Here is a 21212-nt window from a genome sequence, read left to right as displayed (position 1 = left end):
CTCTCAGGGGTATCAGGTATCTTTCTGCAATGCCCTCTCTGGTCTGGAGGATTTCCTGACATAAGGGATGGCAACCAGGGTTCTGCAGTAGAATAAATCTGCTCCAGTCTCCACATGGAGTAGTTTGAAGGAATGTTTGGGCTGCTTTCCCTCCCCGCGGGAGCTTGCATCACTCCCTCACTCACCAGAACAACTTCTGGGCTCCTGGGTGAGAACACATCGTGTGACCATGACTGTCCCGGCAATGGAGACTTGTCCCCCTTTCGCTGCAGCCGCAGCCCCACCGTGTGGTGGCCCATGCTGTTCAGCAACTGCGTGACCTCTCCGGACTGCAGGTTGTCAAAATAGATGGTGGCACTCACAATCTGATCCCCTACAGGCGCAGAGAGAAAGGAGTGAAGCCAAGCTGATGGCACTGGCAATCCAGGGCCCAAGCAATAAACAAATCTCATTCAGTTACACATAGGGCTGATTAAACTAATCAAAAGCCTCTTCAATAGCATTGCAGCCTAAGCAGGGGCAACTTTGCCAAATGCTTTCCAGCACTCAGCTAATGGCTGTGATCTGCTGGCAGGAACATAGAGGGGATAATCTGGAAGGTCTTGCTGCCTCCATACTGCTGATTCCCTGTTTCATTCCCAGGGTGGCTGGAGGAAAGACACACACCTCTGTTACCACACATGTCTCTGTGGGCTCCCCCTTGCCCCCCACAGCACCGCATGGAGCCATCAGTGACTGAATCCCGCCTCCAGGCATAGAGAGTCAGTGAGACAGCTCTGCAGCAAGAAAGGAGGGAGTGTCAGCACCTTGGAGCAGGCCCCAAACATGCTGTGGAGGCAGCACTGTCCAATGTATAAGGCACTAGACAGGACCCCTGATTCTAGTCCTAGCTCTGAGAGAACACTAGGGTCCAGTGGGTTAGAGCAAGGGGCACTGGAAGCCAGGACTCCTGGGTTCTATTCCCAGCTCTGAGAAAGCAGCGGAGGTCTAATGGGTTAGAGCAAGGGCACTAGGTGTCAGGACTCCTGCCCTCTATTCCCATCTCTGGGAGGGCAGTAGGATGTAGTCAGTTTGAGCAGAGGGTGCGGGAAGTCAGGACTCCTGGGTTCTATCCCTGGCTCTAGAAGGACTGTGGGGTCTGGCGGGTTAGAGCAAGGAGTACTGGGAACCAGGACTCCTAGGTTCTATTCCAAGCTCTGGCACTGACCTTGGGCAGTCCCTTCCCACCCTCGGTAACTCTGTTTCCCCTTCTACCCTGTGTCTGTTTAGACTGTGAGTTCACTGGGGCAGAGCCTGTCTCCCACTGTGTATCTGTGCAGCACACAGGGCATCTAGGTGCTACCGTAATGTACATAATATATGGGCTGTGCTACCAGCACAGCACAGGAAGGAGAGAGAAGCTGAGTGGCAGGAAAACCTCCACCTCAGGGAAGAGGCAAAGAGACAGGGCAAGATAGAGAAAGGAGTCTCCATCAGCAAAGAATCAGGACTAGGACCCCCAGGCAGGAGGAGCCGTCTCCATGGGAGCAGGGAGGGAAAACCAGCTGCCTTAAAGCTACAGAAGCAGCAGAGAGCGAGAATTATGATAAAAGGGAAGTGGAGTCAGAATTTCGCCTAATCCTCATTCTTTCCCCAAAGTGATAATAAACCAGCACAACCCCACCACCCTCCCACAACAACACGTGTTGCTCCTGAGCTGGTGCGCTGTACTCACCTTCCTTCACAGTTCTGGCAGCAGGGGAAGTCTGCACCACCTGCTTCACGAAGACCCCATCTTCCGTCTGGTCAATGGTGATACCATGAGAGCCACTTCCTTGCCAGTTGGGGAGCAGGATCTCCCGTGTTTCTTCCTCTTCCTTCTCCATCTAAATGAAACAAAACTAGAACTGAGTTCAGAAAATAATGAGTTAAGTTTATGGAGGATAGGTCCATCAATGGCTATTAGCCAAGGTGGTCAGGGGCATAACCCCATGCTCTGGGTGTCTCTAACCCTCTCACTGCCAAATGCTAGGATTGGAAAACAGGGGATGGATCACTTGATAATTGCCCTGATCTGTTCATTCCCTTTGAAGCATCTGGCATTGGCCACTATCAGAAGACAGGAAAAGGGACTAGATGGACCATTGGTCTGACCCAGTAATGGCCATTCTTAAAACAATATGGACAGAAAAGTTTATAGGCCAAAGCTATAATCTTTGGGCACGGCTCTGTCTTCAGTTATTGGGGTGCAGCCCCATTGAACTCCAGGGGTCAAAGCAAGTGGGCTAGAACAGAGCAGTCACGGGCCTTTGTGTTTATCTCTGTAGTTTAGCTTTGGAAGCTGACAGTCTGGATGGACATGGGCTGAGCACAGTCTCCAGGCCCCTAAACCGTAATGCATAAATTGCAGAGGTGAATCATCCCTATGCAGAGGGCTTGGACAATGGGGATGTAAGTGCTTGCACAGGCTTAGTGCTGGCCTTCTGCACAGGCTGGATTTCACTCAGCATGGATATTGCAGGAGGTGTAGCAGAGACAGCAAGAATCAAGCATGTTTTATTTTTTGAGGGATGAATGGGCTGATCCTCTTTGACTGACCTTGTTGGGACTTTGGTCCTGGCTGGAACCGCCCCAGGAATTCCTCTCTTCACTTGCTGACCTTCGGTATCAACTTCCCAGCCTAGCAGAGAATTCAAAGAGTTCTTAATAAACCACCTGTTTGCATGTTTTTTACATTTAGCTTTTTCTGGTCCATTCTAGGGTGAGCCCAGTAAGACAGTTGTAGGATCTAACAAAAAAAAGACACTGGTATCTGAACTACTCATGCTGTTACAGAAAACAATCCAACATAGAAGTCACTGAGGTTTGATTGCCAGTTTTTTAATTGCTTCAATGGGGAATGAATTGAAAAGCTGTACATAAGAGCTAAATAGTATTCTTTAAAATTGATAAATGTTCATAAAGTCAAAATAAACTTTGAGAGGGAAATCCTGGCCCCACTGAAATCAATGGGAGTTTTGCCTTTGACTTTAATGGATTTCACCGTAAAAGAACAGAGAGGTGTTTAAAAAAAAAAGAGAGAGAGATGCAAAGCCAGGAGATGTGTATCACAGTGAAACTTTAAACAAACCCCAACACTTGGATAGGCAGGAAATACAAAGTTAAGGTTTTCTGGAGGCTTCAACTATGCCCACAGAACCTCACCCCAAATTCCTGAGACCAGCCCGTGCCTGCATGCCATGCATTTGTGCACCACACTGCAGCCAGAGCTTCCCAGCACAGAGTGCAGTATGTGAAGAATGGCACATGTCAGAGAACGTGAGAGCCCGGGTTGGGAGCAGGGATTGTGGTTCATGGCCAGCACCAATGAGCTCAGTAAAAGAAAAGGTTTCTTTGAATGAATTGTTCCTAATCAGGCCAATGGGAATAGCTGGACACCCCCACCACCATGGTCTACAAAACCATTCTTTGGTCAGAGGCTTTGCTGAGCAGGAAGGGGTTAAGTAGGGATGAGGCAAGAGACTTGATGTAACAAGTTGTGGGGGGGTTGCTTGGGCCGGGCCGCCCATGGGACTGTCACCACCAGGGGGCGCTGTGCCTCTGCTAGTTCTGCCTGGTTGGTGTTTGTCGGCAACACCCACGCAAGCTGCCCCACCTTTCCTCTTCCCTAGCTAGCAAGGCAAAGAAACTTTCCCATTTCCAGCAAGCACAGGCCCCAGGCTGGAAGCGCTACAAGGGACCCAAGCCTGCGAGGGACCGAGTGCTCAGTGATGTGTCAGCTCTTGCAGAATCAAAGGCGTCTGAATTCAGGAACCAAAATTGCAACCAGAAGCATAACACAATTCAGGGAATGTGCCCCGGAGCGGGGTGCAACCTACACACCACAGCCCTTTCTGGCTTTAAAATCTATGAGCGGTTGCTGCAGAGCTCAGAAATCAATGGAAGCAACCATGAAGCTGGAGATCTGGTGCTAGAGGCTGCCTGGGGAGTATGCAAGGCTAAAGTGGACACTTCCCACCAGGAGAACTGCCAAGATGCAAATCTAAAGGAGATTGTGGAATTGAGTGAGCCAAAGGCAGTCCAAACGTTTCGCTTAAAATCCGAAGAGAGGCAATAATGTTAACAACAATGTGAAGGGAGATTGGCTACCACAGAATCTGCTCCCAGATCCATGATGTTGGGCACTGCTATGTCCTGCCCCCAACCAGCTGTCCCAGCGTACAGTCCCCTGGGACACTGCACTCAGTCATGAAATCCACTGAGCACTCCTCCCTCCCGCTGAACTCCGCTGGAGAGGCCAAGGCTCAGCATCTCTCCAGCTCAGAGCCCTAGATACCACAGGCCGGATAGGCCAGTCTCCTGTTGCCATCTGCAGGGCTGGCAGAACTTTGCATGGGTGGAAACTGCCCAAGCTGCAGAGAATCGGACCCAACGTGTTTCCTTGTAAGTCCACAGCTCCCAAATGGCCACCAGCGGCAGTCAGTCTGTGTCACCAAGGCACAGAGCTGTCGGGGGATTAACCTGCATTTGTGCTTAAAACAAAACCCACCACCCCCAGCTGCTCCTGAAGAACACAGATCTGAACATGGAGTGTTCAAAAACATCACTAGGGCAAGGAATAGCAGCAGCTGTGCAACACATTGTCAAATGTAACCCTGATTGCCCCTCTCCTTTAACTGCCACACCCCCCTTGCCTGCCAGGGGCACTGGCCAGCTGAGTCTGGAAGCATCACAGGTAATATTCAGAGCCACTGGACAGCTTTCTAAAGGCAACTGCTTAAACCTGAGCCCCTCCCAGCTCCCCAGACTAGTTCCTAGGTCTCCAGTCCAGATGTACTTTCAATGCACTCCCAAGTCAGGAGAAGGACAGCCTAGGGCAGGGGGAACAATGGCACCACTGGCCATTCCAGCATTTACACATTTTTAAAACAATATTTTAAAGAAAAGTTAATGGGATGTTGTCAGGCAGGTTAAACCCACACTGGATCCACCTCCCCGACTTAAAACTCAAACTGGTTGAGTCCTCCAGCATCTCAAACACCTGGGGAGGTGGGTTGTCTTTGCAAATCCATAGCATTGTTGCAGGAAAATAGTAAATAAAAACAATTTTAGTGGGTCACACACAATTATGTGTCAGGCTCCCTTTGTAACAAGAATGGTGTATGCACACGCACTCACCTGCACACACCTGTGCACTGGCAAGGCGTGTGCACACCCACCTGTGCCTCAATCGCTATACGTCATCCCATTCTGTCACCCTTCCGCTGTGCAGCACCTTACTCCCGGGCAGCTGCACAGCTGTTCACAGACTTTGGTGGTCTGCACTGTAAGGCACTCAGATCTGGCACAAGCTTCCTACTGGAGTTCTGACCAGCCCCAGAAAGGCTCTCACTAAGCAACCTGGTGGCTCTGCTCTCCTGCAGGTTCATGCAGGGTGCCCGGACCTGAGAGGCAATGTCTGTGCCACACAGGGTCACACAGGCTGGAACCACTCCACTTGTTTGGTTTCTGAGTAATTTGGAAAACTGCAGTAAAGTGGAGAACAAACTGGTTTGTTCCTCTCAGGTGGCTCAGGAGAGAGGCCTATGGGGTGGGTGTGGAGGCCTCTGAAGTGACTCAGCATGCACCAGGGCTGCTATGAATGGAGGGAGAGGCCAGAAATCTCAGCCAGCCCTCTTGAGCCTTTCAGTCCCAGATGCCAGCCAGCACAGGGCCCAAAGTCCAGCCCATCTGAGACCAAAGCAGAGAAAGAATCACATAGCCAGCTTGTTCTGCCCACTTGAAGGAAAGGCCCCAATGGTCTTTGTGTGCCTAACCCTCCTCTCTCCCCCACCACACACTACCTCCCAGCCCCATCCCACAGCTGCTGTCTTCCCCTCCCTTTAGGCCATGCCCTTGCACTCCGCTCTGTGGGGTGATCTCCCAGCATTACGCTAAGCCTGGTGCTGCAGCTCTGGGAGCCCTTGGGGGGCAGGGCACCTCCACATCATGGCATCTTATCCCGGCCATGGCAGCTATAGACAACATGGCAGGGAAAAGGTTGGGGGTTCCCTGTGCCCCCAGCAGGGCCCACGGGAGATTTCCCCAAGGGAACCTGGCGTGGAGAAGGCCTTAGGCCATGGTAATACTTGTAGCACCAACACCTGAGAGTTCACAGCCCTATTCACCATGAAACAAGTGATGGAGAAGTATCCAATAAGGCACTCAATACATGTCAGTTCCACCACAGACCCGGCAACAGCCAAGCTGCAAGAGGGGAAGGTTTCCAGTGAGCGCAAGAGCACTTGCCCCTCCAGCCTGGCAAGGGGAAACCCCGCAGGCATCCTGCACAGCAATGCCAGCCATGTAGTCACCAAGCTGCTGGTGCTATTCTCAGGTTCACCATGTGTTTAATTTCTTGATATTTTTAGATGCATCTGCCCTGCACACAGGTCTTTCGCTGGGCAAACTCATACTCCGGGAGGAGAGCATTATTCCTCCCCTAGGCGAACAGTACGCACAGCAGCTGTGAAACAAAAATCCCTCCCTAGTCTTGCTGGGGCTTTGCAAAGGTACAGTCTCTGTCCCTCCAGCCGTAGCTCCCCTACCCACATAGATGCACCTGGGCATGCTGCAGTCCCTCTGCCTCACTGGAAAGGTGACAAAGGCTCAGCTCCTAACCCTGGCCTCCAGCCCTGCCTCCTTGGGCTGTTGTGCACATGTCGGACATTTCAGCTCTTCCTCCCACAAGTCCCAACCCCTGGAGAATCTCACAAGTGACTGTCTTTATTTCCACACGGGGCTGTGAATGTTCAGATTCCACAGAAACCCCCAGTGTCCCGTCCTCCGGGGACAAGCAGCAGCCAGGCAGCTGGGGTGCTGAGACCATTGCCTATCATGCTGACCCACCCCGTTTCCTTGTGTTCCCCTCTTGGTCTGTCTGCATCCACCGCTCGTCCCCTGTCTTATACTTAGGCTGTGAGCTCTCGGAGGCAGGGACCATTCTTTGGTCTGTGTTTGTCCAGCAGTTAGCGCAGTGGGCCCTGGCTTATGACTAGGGCTCCAAGGTGCCTCCACAATACACATCCTACAGAAGAAACCTTCAGCAAGGGAAGGCTAAAGGCAGGAAAATGCTTCAGCGACTCTGTGTCTGTTTTAGCCTCCGACTTCAAGCAGAGAGAAAACTGGCTGCACAGGGATTGTGATCCCTTGTCCCCAGGGAAAGGGTCTCTGCCCCAGCAGCCAGGCACAGGGACAGCAGGGCAGCTGGAGTTCTTGATGGCTCCCTGTTAGGGCCAGGAAGATCCCTGGGGATTCCTTCCGTATGGCAAAGGACAGGCCTGAAGCACAGGACTCCTTACCTCTAGATTCTAAAGTGGCCAGAACAGAACTTGAAAGGCAGGAGCAGGGGATTTATCCTTGTGTCTCCTGGTATCGATTCCAACAGGGAGAAGCAGAGGCAGGGAGCAAAGCTAGGAAGCTCTGGGCCTAGGAAGACTAACCTGTCATCCCTGCTGTGGCATCATAGCCCAGAACATGGAAGAAGCTGGGACCTTCCTGCAGGGCTTGATGGCCCAGGCAGCCCCAAGTTGGGACGGGTGGCACCCCCCACCCAGGACATTATTCCTCCCCGTATTGCAAAGCTGGGTCTGAGATGGCTCGGGGAGTGCAGACTGCACGGTCCCACTCTGTGCTCACCCAGTGGCGCACACACGAGGCTCAGCCTAGCCCGGCCTCTACACTTCTCTTTTCTTGCACTCGGGTGTCAGCTCCAGGGCCAGTTCCACTCCAGGTCACAGCAGCCTTCATTCCTCCCCCGTCTCCAGGCGTTTGGAAAGAGGGAGCAGCTTGTGGCGAAGCTGCTGTGTGCGCCCAGACAGCTGCCCCACCCTGCCCCAGAGGCAGCTGCATTTCCCAGCTGGCTGACATGATCCCTCTGCATCGGTTTGTTACATGTGCAAAGAGCTGGTTTCACAGCTGGCTGATGGCAAACAAGAGAGGCTGCTGCCAGGCCCACGTAATCTGTGCTTCGGGGGTTTCCTCCAGACATCAGTGATCCTTAACGTCCTCTCCTCAGCACCTCCACGGGCTGAAACCCTGCCTGCTGCATAGCCAGGTCATTATACCAATTCGCTCCAAACACACTGAGATAATCATCCCCAGGCCTCAAGAAAGAGGAGAGCCGCACACTTCTCCCAGACCAGGGGATAATCTATGATCCCAGGCCACCGGTCAGCACCTCCAGCCTCCAATCTGCAATCAGGAAGGGTCCCGGGCAGCCACCTCCGGAGCTCCAGCTGCCATCACCATCCAAACCATCTCCAGGAGAGGGAGGACAGAGACTGGAGGCAGACCAGAGACAGTTAGGTGTCTAGGACACACAGAGCGTAGGGAAGGCACAGGGCGGCAAGAGCACTAATCCCCTTAGATCCACTGGAGACTGTCAGTTACTGTTGTGTGCACAGAGACGACGGGCTGACACAATCCCAAACCTCCACTCAGGACACAAAGGGAAGATCTGCTGAGCGAAGCTGGGGCTGCAGTGGCAGCTAATCTCGGAAAATCCATGGCCAGCACACAGTCAGACAGCCTCAGTGGAGCCCGAGCAGAGATTTCACAGGGTGAGTGAGGCAGACTCCAAGTTCAGCACCAAACCACAAATGCATCCCCTCTGCTCTAGCACAGCACCCATGTTAAACCATGTTCTATACAGCTTAAGATCTTTAGAACAAGGCTCTGTGGTTTTCACTCTTCCTATGCTCGTGCCGCGAATGCAGAAGCCTCCATGCTACACCCCTGTGGCAGCAGGACACTTGTTGGGCTATCCACATAAGCGTCAGGCAGCTACCAACCAACCACTGGGCCACCGCACACACCCAGCATCCAACCACCCACTCCAATAGCTCCCACTCTGCAGCCTCTCGGCTGGGGAAAGATAAAGGCTCAAAAACTCACTTGGGGAGATTCCTGCTCCCCTAAGTCCTCTCTTGCAGTCCCTTCAGGCTGAGTCTCTGCCAGCGCTGCCAGGGTTCCGGGGGAATTGCTCGCCCCTCAGCCAACTGAGCCTACAGGCTCTGCAGAGCAAGGGGTGCGACACCACATGGCTGCCCTAAGCAAGGAAACACGTGGAGGCAGGTGGCCTCCCAGGCTCCTGTTAGCAAGGCCGGCTGCAGTAACACAGCCTGTGCTAGAATACTGCCCCGCCGGCCCGGACACCCAGGGTCCTGTTCTTGACGCCCTTCCCCCACAGTCTGTTTGATCTGTGGGGACTGGAGTTAGCCCAGCTCAGGATGCCACTCCCCCCTGGCATAGTCGCTCTGCTTCATACCGGCTTAATTGTACATGGCACCAAACACAGACAAATGACTCCTGTAGCCGCTGCAGCCAGTTCTCAGGAGATTCCCCAGAGTGTTCCTCCAGCGACCGCCTGGGTGGTTACATCCCATCACACCCATGCACTAGGGTGTGCACGTGGGCACACGCGCACACATGAATGCACACACGCGTCCCCCGAGAGGTGCATACACATGCACAGACAGATGTACGTGTGCACAGCCACACAGGCCGAGGGACGCCTGCACCCCCCCCAGAGAGAGACGTACACATGTGCACACACACACAGATGTACATGCATGCACACCCCCAGACGGAGACAGAAGTACGCACCCACACCCAGACGCACACACAGCGAGGGGTGTATGTGCATGTGTGCGCCCACCCACCGAGACGTGCATACACGCGCACACCCACATGTGCACACCCACAGACTGATGCACAAACAGACACGGGCACAAGAAGGACAACAAAGTACGAGCCCAGGAATGAGGAGAAAGACAGGACAAGGGCAAAGGAGGGTGCTGCAGAAGCTGTTCTGGTGTCGCGGAAGGAGCCTGGGATGATTCCGCACTGCACCTGTGGACGCGCCCCATATGGGGGCAAGCAGAGGAGAGAGCACCCACCGTTGCCAGTGAGGCATGTCTAGCTCTGCTGCCCACCGATGTTGGCAGGCTATTGTGGGGTCCGCTCCCGCCCAGCCGCTCCGTGGCGCATGCGAAAGTCCTTCTGTGCTCTTTGCCTAGCACCGTGCAGATTTCACACATCCGTCTTTGGGTGTGACCGCGAGGGGCGCAGGGCCGAGAACAACGGGCCGCTTTGCTCTCGGCCTCTGTGAACAAGTGGGCGCCTGTGTTCCCCCAGGACACACGGCTGTTTCCGACTAGTGCCGAGAGCCAAAGGGGGTGGGTTGTGCGGGAGGCAGAGCAGCCGTTCTCACCAGAGCCCCTGGGACAGCGCCATGTCCCTGGCGAGTTAAACAACAGCAGAAAGTCACATGACTGCCTTCGAAATCCAGTGACTGACCCAGACAGGCACATTGGCTTCAGCCACATCAGCATCTGAATCACAAGGCAACCTCTGATTTTCTCTCTATCACCATAGTGACCCACCCATCCAGCCTCCTTACGTGCCCCTCTAGCTCTCTATCCCCATTACACCCTCCTCCATCTATCCATCCATCCAGGCATCCCCACACAGCTCACTCTCACTCTCTGTGGGTTTTAGGCTTCTGCCCATCACCCTAGTATCTGAGCACCTGCCATGTAAAAACAATAGTGGGCTCCATGGAGTCTCTGGAGAGGAGGGCTGGACCAGTGGAGAAGGGCGTGGAGCCTGGGCCTTGGGAGAAGTGGGCTCAAATCTCTGCGCCACAACAGGCTTGCTGTGGGACCTTGGCCAAGTGCCTCTCTCTGGGCCTTGGTTCCCACCTGCCCAATGAGGATAACAGCAAGGGTGTGAGAGGATAAATACAGTGTACCCCAGATGCTACAGGGACAGGGAACAGGGAAGTCTCTAAGGGAACTTCTCTCTTTGTGGGGGGAAATAGTCTGCCTAGTGTTGGAAAACTTTTCTGCATCCAAAGAGAATGGGGAAGTGAGGGCACAATGGAGGGGTTGCAACAGGAGACCAGCCACTCGCTATCCAAAGAGAAGGGATCCCCCGGCAGCAGGAAAGGGTCAGAGGGAGACTCTACCCTGTGCGCAAACATCGAGTGCATCACGCCCGCAGGCCTGTGCCAATGCAGCCAACTTCTCATTTCACAGAGGGGCCCAGAGCACAGGTTGCTGGGGCAGGCTGACAGTTCTGGTGGCTGCAAACAGGGCAGAGTCACTCTAAACAGCGGGCAGGGTGGGAATCGGGGGAGGGTGCACTATCCAGAATTCCTGCTCTCTGCTGGCCACAGAGAGTGACTACTGGTTAAGGCCTTGCTTGGCCTCAGCTTCCCCTTTGCCTCTTGGTTACCATCCTCCATAAGAAAGAGGTTCCACGCAAGCCCCGATACACCTCCCACCCCACCCCAAACCCCTACACACACTCCCCAAACCCTGAATCCTTAGTAAAAACACACTGCAAATCCTTACGCACACCACCACCACTAGGCTCCACAAATGCACACACCTCCAAATCCACTCCCCACCCCCCCATACCATTGCCAACACCCCACCCACAAACACCACCAACTCGCCACTCCTCACACACACACATTACTGCAATAGTCATTTATATAAGAACTTAGACAGGCTGACACACACCCATGCTGTGGGGATAGGTGCCTAGATAAGAACCTGGCTAGACCCATATACACACACATACACACACACTTTGTTGCTCTCACTTGTTGCAGCTTGTCTCACGTTTTGATGGCGAGCTCTCCAGGGCAGGGAACGGGCCTATATTTCATTCATCTGTGTAACACCCCGTGAGTTTATGGGTGCTGCAGAAACCATAGTAATCGCTCCTGGGGCTGGCGCTTCCCACAGCACCCAGCTATTTACCTAACCGTGTTACAACACTGGGGCAGGCCCACGCAGAGAGATCCTTGCTGCTTCATATTCGTATTGCACTGGAGCTGCAGCCTCTGCCTGTCACACCCAAGTTCCCAGAACCAGAGAGGGAGCAAGGGGTGATGAGAGAGGACACCTGGCTCCTCCTATGCCCCCTCATGTGCTCCACACTCCACCCTGTCTCCTCTATCTCTCACACTGGTAAGTCTGCTTGGAAGGGCCCCTGAATTACCTCTCACCAAGTCCTGTCCCCCATTTCCATGAGCTGTGAAAGCCAGGCAGCTTCCAGAGTCTGTCCCATGACACATCGTGCTGCCTTTGTGCCCACTAGGCAGATCCCTGGTATTTCTTACCCGCCGTACAGCAGCCTGGGCACCCAGACTGCTGCCCTCAGAACAAAGAGTCCATTGTCAAGGGGTGCTGGAACAATTTGTATAGTGGGGGTCCTGAGAGCCACTAAACCAAACTGTAAATCCTGTGTATATGGAAACCACTTCAATCCAGGGGGGGCCCACCTAGTTCCAGCACCTATGCCATCATCTAGCACAGGGGTGGGCAAACTATGCCCCGCAGCCCACATCTGGCCAGCCGATTTAATCCGGCCCTCTAGCTCCCGCTGGGGAGGAGGGTCTGGGGCTTGCCCCACTCCCCGCGCTCCAGCTGGGGAGCGGGGTTGGAGGCTGTTCTGCACGCACATGCCGCAGCTCCTGGAAGCAGTGCCATGTCGCCCTCCGACTCCTATGTTTAGGGTCAGCCAGAGGGCTCCGCGCATTGCCCCATCCGCAGGCACCGCCCCCGCAGCTCCCACTGGCCAGGAATTGCGGCCAATGGGAGCTGCAGGGGTGGCGCCTGCGTATGGGGCAGCGCACAGAACCACCTGGCCACACCTCCGTATAGGAGCTGGAGCGGGGGACATGCCTCTGCTTCAAGGAGCTGCTTGAAGTAAGAGCCACCTGGAGCCTGCATCCCTGACCCCCTCCCATGCCCCAACCCCCTGCCTCAGCCCTGATCCCCTCCTGCCCTCCAAACCCCTCGGTCCCAGCCCAGAGCATCCTCCTACATCCCAAGCTCCTCATCCCCAGCCCTACCCCAGAGCCTGTAGCCCCAGCCGGAGTCCTCACCTCCCCCACACCCAGCCCAGAGCCCCCACTCACACCCTGAACTCCTCATTTCTGGCCCCACTCCAGAGCCCTCACCCCCAGCCAGAGCCTTCACACACACACACACCCAGTGTCCCAGCCCTAGCCCTGATCCCCCTCCCGCCTTCTGAACCCCTCAGTCCCAGCCTGGAGCACGCTCCTACACCCCAAATCCCTCACCCACAGCACCACCCCAGAGCCCACATCTGCAGCCAGAGCCCTCACCCCCCCGCACCCCAACTCCCAGCCCCAGCCCAGAGCACCCTCCCGCACCCTGAACTCCTCTTTTCTGGCCCCACCCCAGAGCCCGCACCCCCAGCCAGAGCTCTCACCCCCTCCTGTACCCCAACCCCAATTTTGTGAGCATTCATGGCCCGCCGTACAATTTCCATACCTAAATGTGGCCCTCGGGCCAAAAATTTTGCCCACCCCTGGTCTAGCACAACTCCCCATACACACAACCCCCACCACCACAGCCTCGCCTGGAGAGGTGGGGAAGATCCCTGTGAATGGACCAAAAAGCCCAATTGTGTCATCCAGACGGTTCCAACATGCATCTAGACCAGGGGTGGGCAAACTTTTTGGCCTGAGGGCCACATCTGGGAATAGAAATTGTATGGCGGGCCATGAATGCTCATAAGATTGGGGTTGGGGTGAGGTCTCTGGTTGGGGGTGCGGGCTTCGGGGTGGGGCCAGAAATGAGGAGTTCAGGGTGTGGGAGGGGGCTCTGGGCTGGGGAGTAGGGTGCAGGATAGGGGATGAGGGCTCCAGCTCATGGTGTGAGCTCTGAGGTAGGGCTGGGGATGAGGAGTTTGGGGTGTAGGAGAGTGCTCCCGGCTGGGACTGAGGGGTTTGGAGGGCAAGAGGGGGATCAGGGCTAGGGCAGGAGGTTGGGGTGCAGGAAGGGGTGTAGGGCCTGGGGTAGGGCTGGGGATGAGGGGTTTGGGGTGCAGGAGGGTGCACCGGGCTGGGATCAAGGGGTTCAGAGGGCAGGAGGGGGGATCAGAATTGGGGCAGGGGCTTGGGGAGTGGGGAGGGGCTCAGGGGTCCAGGCTCGGGGTGCTGCTTACCTCAAGTGGCTCCTGGAAGCAGTGGCCATGTCCCCCCTCTGGGTCCTACGCAGAGCTGCAGACAGGCAGCTCTGCGCGCTGCCCCATCAACAGGTGCCACCACTTCAGCTCCCATTGGTCACAGTTCCCTGCCAATGGGAGCTGCGGGGGTGGCGCTTGGGGCAGGGGGCACTCTGCAGAGCAGAGCCCCCTGGCTGCCCCTACATGTAGGAGCTGGAGCAGGGCCATGCTGCGGCTTCCAGGAGCTGCATGAAGCACCCCCGACCCTGCTCCCCAGCTGGAGTGCCGGAGTGGGGAAAGCCCCAGACTCCGCTCCCCAGTGGGAGCTCAAGGGCTGGCTTAAAACGGCTGGCAGGCCGGATCCGGCCCCCCAGGCCGTAGTTTGCCCACTCCTGATCTAGACAATCCATGGGCTCTTTGTCAGAAGGAGAGAGGATTTACAGACAAGTTTCCATTCCAAACACAGACAGGACGTGGTCCTGGACCTTCACTGGGGTATCCAGTCTAGTCTCCTCATTGAAGCCCGTGCACTGCGGTGCACAAGGCAGATAGGCAGGGGCAATGCTACCGTCACAGAGAAAGCAGCTGAGAAATGATCCCTGGGTGGCGGTCCATTCTCCGACTGCATACGCTTCCCCTTGTGCTCTGCATCTTCCCCTGCAGGAATCCCTGCTCTTTGAAGGAGGGGAAGAAGGAAGTCAGAGTGGATGGAACGGCAGCACTCTCCGAAGGGCCAGGAGATGGTCTCATGCCAGCTGGGGGAAACACACACTGCCCCCCACCCCCATCAGTTTGCCACACACTTCCAGGGGGTGCAGGGACAGTTAAGCCTCCTTGACTCTTGCAAACACCAAGCACAAGATTATATATGTAGCTACCCAAGTCCCTCTGCAAATAAGTGTATTGCCTAATAATAGGCCAAGGCACAAAAGAGCTGCAAGGGGATCATGGAAACATATTGTAACTTCTAACAGCCTCGCCCCTCCTTCCCCCACACACGCACACACACAAACCCTGTACAGCTCACAGGCCTCCTGACACTCTTTGCAAACTGCCTCAGTATCATAAGACCGCACCAAACAGGCCAGCTCCAATTACAGGGTGTGGGATACCCTGGGATACCCAGCTGGAAGAGGGACCCTGAGCTGCTCAGAGAACTGCCTTGGGAGCTCTAGGCCACAAGTCAAGCTTCTCTGCAACAGCCCCTCTCTGTCACTGACTCTGCCCCACTGCTCTCTCTTCACCTCTCTCAGTGCTCCCTTCTCTCAGGCAACCACCATGGGGAAACTGTTTGCTTGTCCCTTACGTGCCCCTAGACCCCAGCTCAGTACCAACTTACTAATTAGTGTCCTCTGGAAAAACATCCCCAGTGCCTGTAATAAAAATAACAGCTCTCTAGCCCCTGGCACTCACAGGCCTAACGGTGCTTTATGACTACGACCAAGCCACATTTGTGAGCTAGTGCAGAACTGTCATTTTAACGAGGGCCAAAGCAGTTGATATATTTTCGAATAGAACCAAGGAGTTCAGACTCTCAGACGCATGCTCTAACCAGTAGATACCAGTCCCCTCTCACGCTGAGAATAGAACCCAGGTGTCCTGCTCCCAGACCCCCTGCTCTAACCCATTAGACTCTACTTCCCACCCAGGGCTGGGGAAAGAACCCAAGAGTCCTGGCTCCCAGCCTGACTCTAATCCAGTAGGCCCCTCCCAAATACACCAGTGTTCCCAAGACTGAAGTTACATCTCCCCAAGCTTCAAAAGCCTCAAGAAGAGCTTGTCATTTTATAGACTCCTAGGTTTCCAAACCCGCAGGTGCCATACTGCTCATCTAATCTGACCTCAATAGGACAGGCCAGAGAATTCCAGCCCGTAACCTCGCTCTCCAGGGAATGGTACCTCCAGCGAAGAGAAGGCTCCCCACAAGCCCTCCCCATAGCGAGTGACAGCTGAAACGCAAATCATCACTTGGTGCTTAGGCAACCCAGCTGACAACCCACAGGGACCACAGCACCAACCCCTGAACTCCTGGCTGCCCTGCACAGAGTTCTCCATCTAACACTCACACATCAGTCCTTCTGTCTGTCTGATACCTCCACTTCAGTCTGTCCATCTCTCCAGGCCTTTGGGCCCCACTCATCTCCAGTTTCCCAGCCCAAGTACAAACTGATCTCTGACTTCCAGATACAAGGGTCTCTCTGCACAAAAAACAGGTCCCTGTGAACTGAACTTGGAGCCTGCTACCAGCCATTCTGGGCCCTTTGCCACAGGAAACATGGAGTTAATCTTGAGTGGCAACAACAGTCAAATAAACGTTTGTAGGAGTGGAGCCCGAAACAGGCTGCCAGGCCCGGAGCAGCAGAACGGGAGGGGGGCTCCGGGCCCTTCTCTCCCTGTGAGTGCGGAACAAAGGGACTGGCCCTTCAATCAAGGGCTGGGTCAGTGTCTAGAAAGGGGTTGTGACGGCCCCACGGGCTGCGCCGAGGCAACACAGCGCTGCCGCCTCCAAACTGGCGGAGAAGGTGCCACACCCTGAGCGCGACTAAGCGCAGCGCCCGAGCCACCCACCAGCCCGCAGCGCCCAGAAACCACAGGCGTGGGGCTCCTCAGCGCCCTGCAGGCTTCCCTACCCTGCAGCTACGCGAGTTCCCCAGCCCGGCTCGCAGCTCCCCAGAGGGCACCATGCGCTCCAGCATAGGGTGGGGCGGACGCACGTTCCAAGATTGGGGGGCGCTTTGCTCCCCGACTTGAGCAGCGACACCGTTCGCCCCCCACCCCTGCACACACACACCCTGGGGCGCCTCTCACAGGCCTGCCACTGGCGACGCCTGGTTTGAATTAGTCACTCTTTCCAACCACCACATTCCACAGGCGGCTGGAGTGGGTCCAGTGCGGGGGTCCCCACCCATCGGGAGAGGGGGGCTCGGGTCAGCTCCACCACCGCGGCTGCATGGCCACTCAGCAAAGCTCCCCAGAGCAGATCCCAGGCTCCAGCGCCCCGCCAAACCGCCCCCAGCCCGAGCCCGGAGCAAGGGAAACTTTCAACACGCCCTCTATACAACCGCCACCTACACACACACACCCTGTGTGCAAACCCCGCCGATACACATCCCCCTGCATGCACGTCCCAAATACAACCCCTGCCTATAGAAACACACAACACCTATACACACCTCATATGGAACCCCACCTATATACGCCTCATAAACACCCCCTATCTGCAAATGCCAGCTATATACAGCCCATATACATTCCCCCATATACAACTCCCACACACACCCCCACCCCCACAGTCCCAGCCCTCACACCCAGCCCCTCCCTCACGCACACACGCCCCCTGCAGCTGCGGGGACTTTTACCCCCCTGTTGCGCCCCCCCCCGCAGGCGCAGCGCCCCCAGGGCTCCCAGCCCCAGATCTAACCCGACCCGCTCCCTGCCCTACGCGCAGAGAAGGCTCCACTCTCGGGACACCCGAGGAGCGCAAACGTCCAGCCCGGGAGGGGGCAGAAAGTCCCGCCTGCCCGGCCCCAGCTCCCTGCCCCAGGTTCGGTGCCAGGGGCGGGTCCCCTCTGCCCGAGCGCGCCCGGGACGGCTGGTCCCCTACCTGCGGGTCAGTGGCTCTCAGCTCCCCGGCACAGCCATGCCCGGCAGAGTCCCGGTACTGGCCAGCCCCGAGCCCGCTCCCGGATTCCTGGCGGCGGTGGCTGCTCCCTGGCACGCAGGGTCCGGTCCTGTCCCGGCGGCGGAGCGCACGAAGTGGACGCCGCTCGGCGCAGGGCTGGGCTCTTGTAACTCAGCCCGGGCTGGGTGTGTCTCTCCTCTTTCCAGAGCCGCGCTGCTGGGAGGGAGGGACCAAGAGCCCAGCCAGCCTCGAGCAGGGCAAGCGAGTCACCCTGCCGAGCCGGGCCGCGCTGCGCTGGGCAGCCCGGCCGTGCCCGGGGGCGCACATCCCGGCCAGCCCTCCCCCTCCCATACCCAGGTGCGCCCTGGCATTGGCATACCCCAGGACAGCAGCACCCTGCTCGGGTCCCCGGGCTGAGAGCCCCTCCCACGGAGAGACATGCATCCACCTCCCCAGAAAAGCCCCCGCCCCCCCCGCGGGGGGCCCAAGCCTGCACCCCTGAAAAACTAGAGCAAGCTGGCCCCGAGGGTTAGACTTGTGCCGCCCCCTCCTACCCTGTGGGCTCCACCTCCCCGGATAGAGGGCTGAACAAGAAGCTGGCTGTGACCCTCCCTGCCCCGGCATCCTTCAGACTGAGCTCCACTCCCCTGCTCTGGGTTTGAGAGCTGCTCACAGACAAAAACCTCAAAAGATGCAGGGAGAGACCTGCCCAAGGTTGGCACCTTCCACCCCATCCTACACACCCTGCCTGCACCAAACTCCACACAGCCACGTGAAAAGAGGACACAGCTGCACCGAGAAAAGGGGCTGCAAACCTGCTACAAGATGGCCCCAGGAACGATCAGCCCCCAGACACGACTGCGTCCCCTCTACTCCAGCACAGCACCCGGCACCTCCAGCCCCCCCCCCACACACCTGCGTCCCCTCTGCTCCAGCACAGCACCCGGCACCTCCAGCCCCCCCACACAACTGCGTCCCCTCTGCTCCAGCACAGCACCCGGCACCTCCAGCCCCCCCCCCACACACCTGCGTCCCCTCTGCCCCAGCACAGCACCCGGCACCTCCAGCCCCCCCCCACACACACACAACTGCGTCCCCTCTGCTCCAGCACAGCACCCGGCACCTCCAGCCCCCCCCCCACACACCTGCGTCCCCTCTGCTCCAGCACAGCACCCGGCACCTCCAGCCCCCCCCCCCCAACTGCGTCCCCTCTGCTCCAGCACAGCACCCGGCACCTCCAGCCCCCCCCACACACACACACAACTGCGTCCCCTCTGCTCCAGCACAGCACCCGGCACCTCCAGCCCCCCCCCCCCCCAACTGCGTCCCCTCTGCTCCAGCACAGCACCCGGCACCTCCAGCCCCCCCCCCCACAACTGCGTCCCCTCTGCTCCAGCACAGCACCCGGCACCTCCAGCCCCCCCCCCACAACTGCGTCCCCTCTGCTCCAGCACAGCACCCGGCACCTCCAGCCCCCCCCCACACACCTGCGTCCCCTCTGCTCCAGCACAGCACCCGGCACCTCCAGCCCCCCCCCCACAACTGCGTCCCCTCTGCTCCAGCACAGCACCCGGCACCTCCAGCCCCCCCCCCCAACTGCGTCCCCTCTGCTCCAGCACAGCACCCGGCACCTCCAGCCCCCCCCCACACACCTGCGTCCCCTCTGCTCCAGCACAGCACCCGGCACCTCCAGCCCCCCCCCCACACACACAACTGCGTCCCCTCTGCTCCAGCACAGCACCCGGCACCTCCAGCCCCCCCCCCACACACACAACTGCGTCCCCTCTGCTCCAGCACAGCACCCGGCACCTCCAGCCCCCCCCCCACACACACAACTGCGTCCCCTCTGCTCCAGCACAGCACCCGGCACCTCCAGCCCCCCCACACAACTGCGTCCCCTCTGCTCCAGCACAGCACCCGGCACCTCCAGCCCCCCCCCCACAACTGCGTCCCCTCTGCTCCAGCACAGCACCCGGCACCTCCAGCCCCCCCCCCACACACCTGCGTCCCCTCTGCCCCAGCACAGCACCCGGCACCTCCAGCCCCCCCCCACACACACACAACTGCGTCCCCTCTGCTCCAGCACAGCACCCGGCACCTCCAGCCCCCCCCCCACACACCTGCGTCCCCTCTGCTCCAGCACAGCACCCGGCACCTCCAGCCCCCCCCCCCCAACTGCGTCCCCTCTGCTCCAGCACAGCACCCGGCACCTCCAGCCCCCCCCACACACACACACAACTGCGTCCCCTCTGCTCCAGCACAGCACCCGGCACCTCCAGCCCCCCCCCCCCCCAACTGCGTCCCCTCTGCTCCAGCACAGCACCCGGCACCTCCAGCCCCCCCCCCCACAACTGCGTCCCCTCTGCTCCAGCACAGCACCCGGCACCTCCAGCCCCCCCCCCACAACTGCGTCCCCTCTGCTCCAGCACAGCACCCGGCACCTCCAGCCCCCCCCCACACACCTGCGTCCCCTCTGCTCCAGCACAGCACCCGGCACCTCCAGCCCCCCCCCCACAACTGCGTCCCCTCTGCTCCAGCACAGCACCCGGCACCTCCAGCCCCCCCCCCCAACTGCGTCCCCTCTGCTCCAGCACAGCACCCGGCACCTCCAGCCCCCCCCCACACACCTGCGTCCCCTCTGCTCCAGCACAGCACCCGGCACCTCCAGCCCCCCCCCCACACACACAACTGCGTCCCCTCTGCTCCAGCACAGCACCCGGCACCTCCAGCCCCCCCCCCACACACACAACTGCGTCCCCTCTGCTCCAGCACAGCACCCGGCACCTCCAGCCCCCCCCCCACACACACAACTGCGTCCCCTCTGCTCCAGCACAGCACCCGGCACCTCCAGCCCCCCCCCCACACACACAACTGCGTCCCCTCTGCTCCAGCACAGCACCCGGCACCTCCAGCCCCCCCACACAACTGCGTCCCCTCTGCTCCAGCACAGCACCCGGCACCTCCAGCCCCCCCCCCACAACTGCGTCCCCTCTGCTCCAGCACAGCACCCGGCACCTCCAGCCCCCCCCCCCCCCCACAACTGCGTCCCCTCTGCTCCAGCACAGCACCCGGCACCTCCAGCCCCCCCCACACACACACAACTGCGTCCCCTCTGCTCCAGCACAGCACCCGGCACCTCCAGCCCCCCCCACACACACACAACTGCGTCCCCTCTGCTCCAGCACAGCACCCGGCACCTCCAGCCCCCCCCCCCACAACTGCGTCCCCTCTGCTCCAGCACAGCACCCGGCACCTCCAGCCCCCCCCCACACACCTGCGTCCCCTCTGCTCCAGCACAGCACCCGGCACCTCCAGCCCCCCCCCACAACTGCGTCCCCTCTGCTCCAGCACAGCACCCGGCACCTCCAGCCCCCCCCCACAACTGCGTCCCCTCTGCTCCAGCACAGCACCCGGCACCTCCAGCCCCCCCCCACACACCTGCGTCCCCTCTGCTCCAGCACAGCACCCGGCACCTCCAGCCCCCCCCCCCACAACTGCGTCCCCTCTGCTCCAGCACAGCACCCGGCACCTCCAGCCCCCCCCCCACACACACAACTGCGTCCCCTCTGCTCCAGCACAGCAC

General features: G+C 58.2%; 1 protein-coding gene across 1 annotated transcript in view; it reads right to left on the bottom strand.

The window, feature by feature from the left end:
- The window catches only part of AHNAK (AHNAK nucleoprotein), a 36480-nt gene extending 18733 nt beyond the window's left edge, over nucleotides 1–17747 (bottom strand). Inside the window, exons 1-4 of the mRNA XM_084635381.1 lie at nucleotides 17612–17747; nucleotides 2578–2659; nucleotides 1715–1865; nucleotides 186–373 (exon numbers count right to left, since the gene is read on the bottom strand). Coding sequence (XP_084491507.1) covers nucleotides 186–373; nucleotides 1715–1865 — 339 coding nt within the window. The 5' untranslated portion in view covers nucleotides 2578–2659; nucleotides 17612–17747. The remainder of the gene's footprint in view (nucleotides 1–185; nucleotides 374–1714; nucleotides 1866–2577; nucleotides 2660–17611) is intronic.
- Between the last annotated feature and the right edge of the window lie 3465 nt (nucleotides 17748–21212).

Source organism: Lepidochelys olivacea, assembly GCF_965140295.1.
Source record: "Lepidochelys olivacea isolate rLepOli2 genome assembly, chromosome: 7".
Taxonomy (NCBI): Eukaryota; Metazoa; Chordata; order Testudines; family Cheloniidae; genus Lepidochelys; species Lepidochelys olivacea.
Note: the sequence above shows the minus strand (reverse complement) of the source record. Positions and strands in the feature narration are given on the sequence as shown.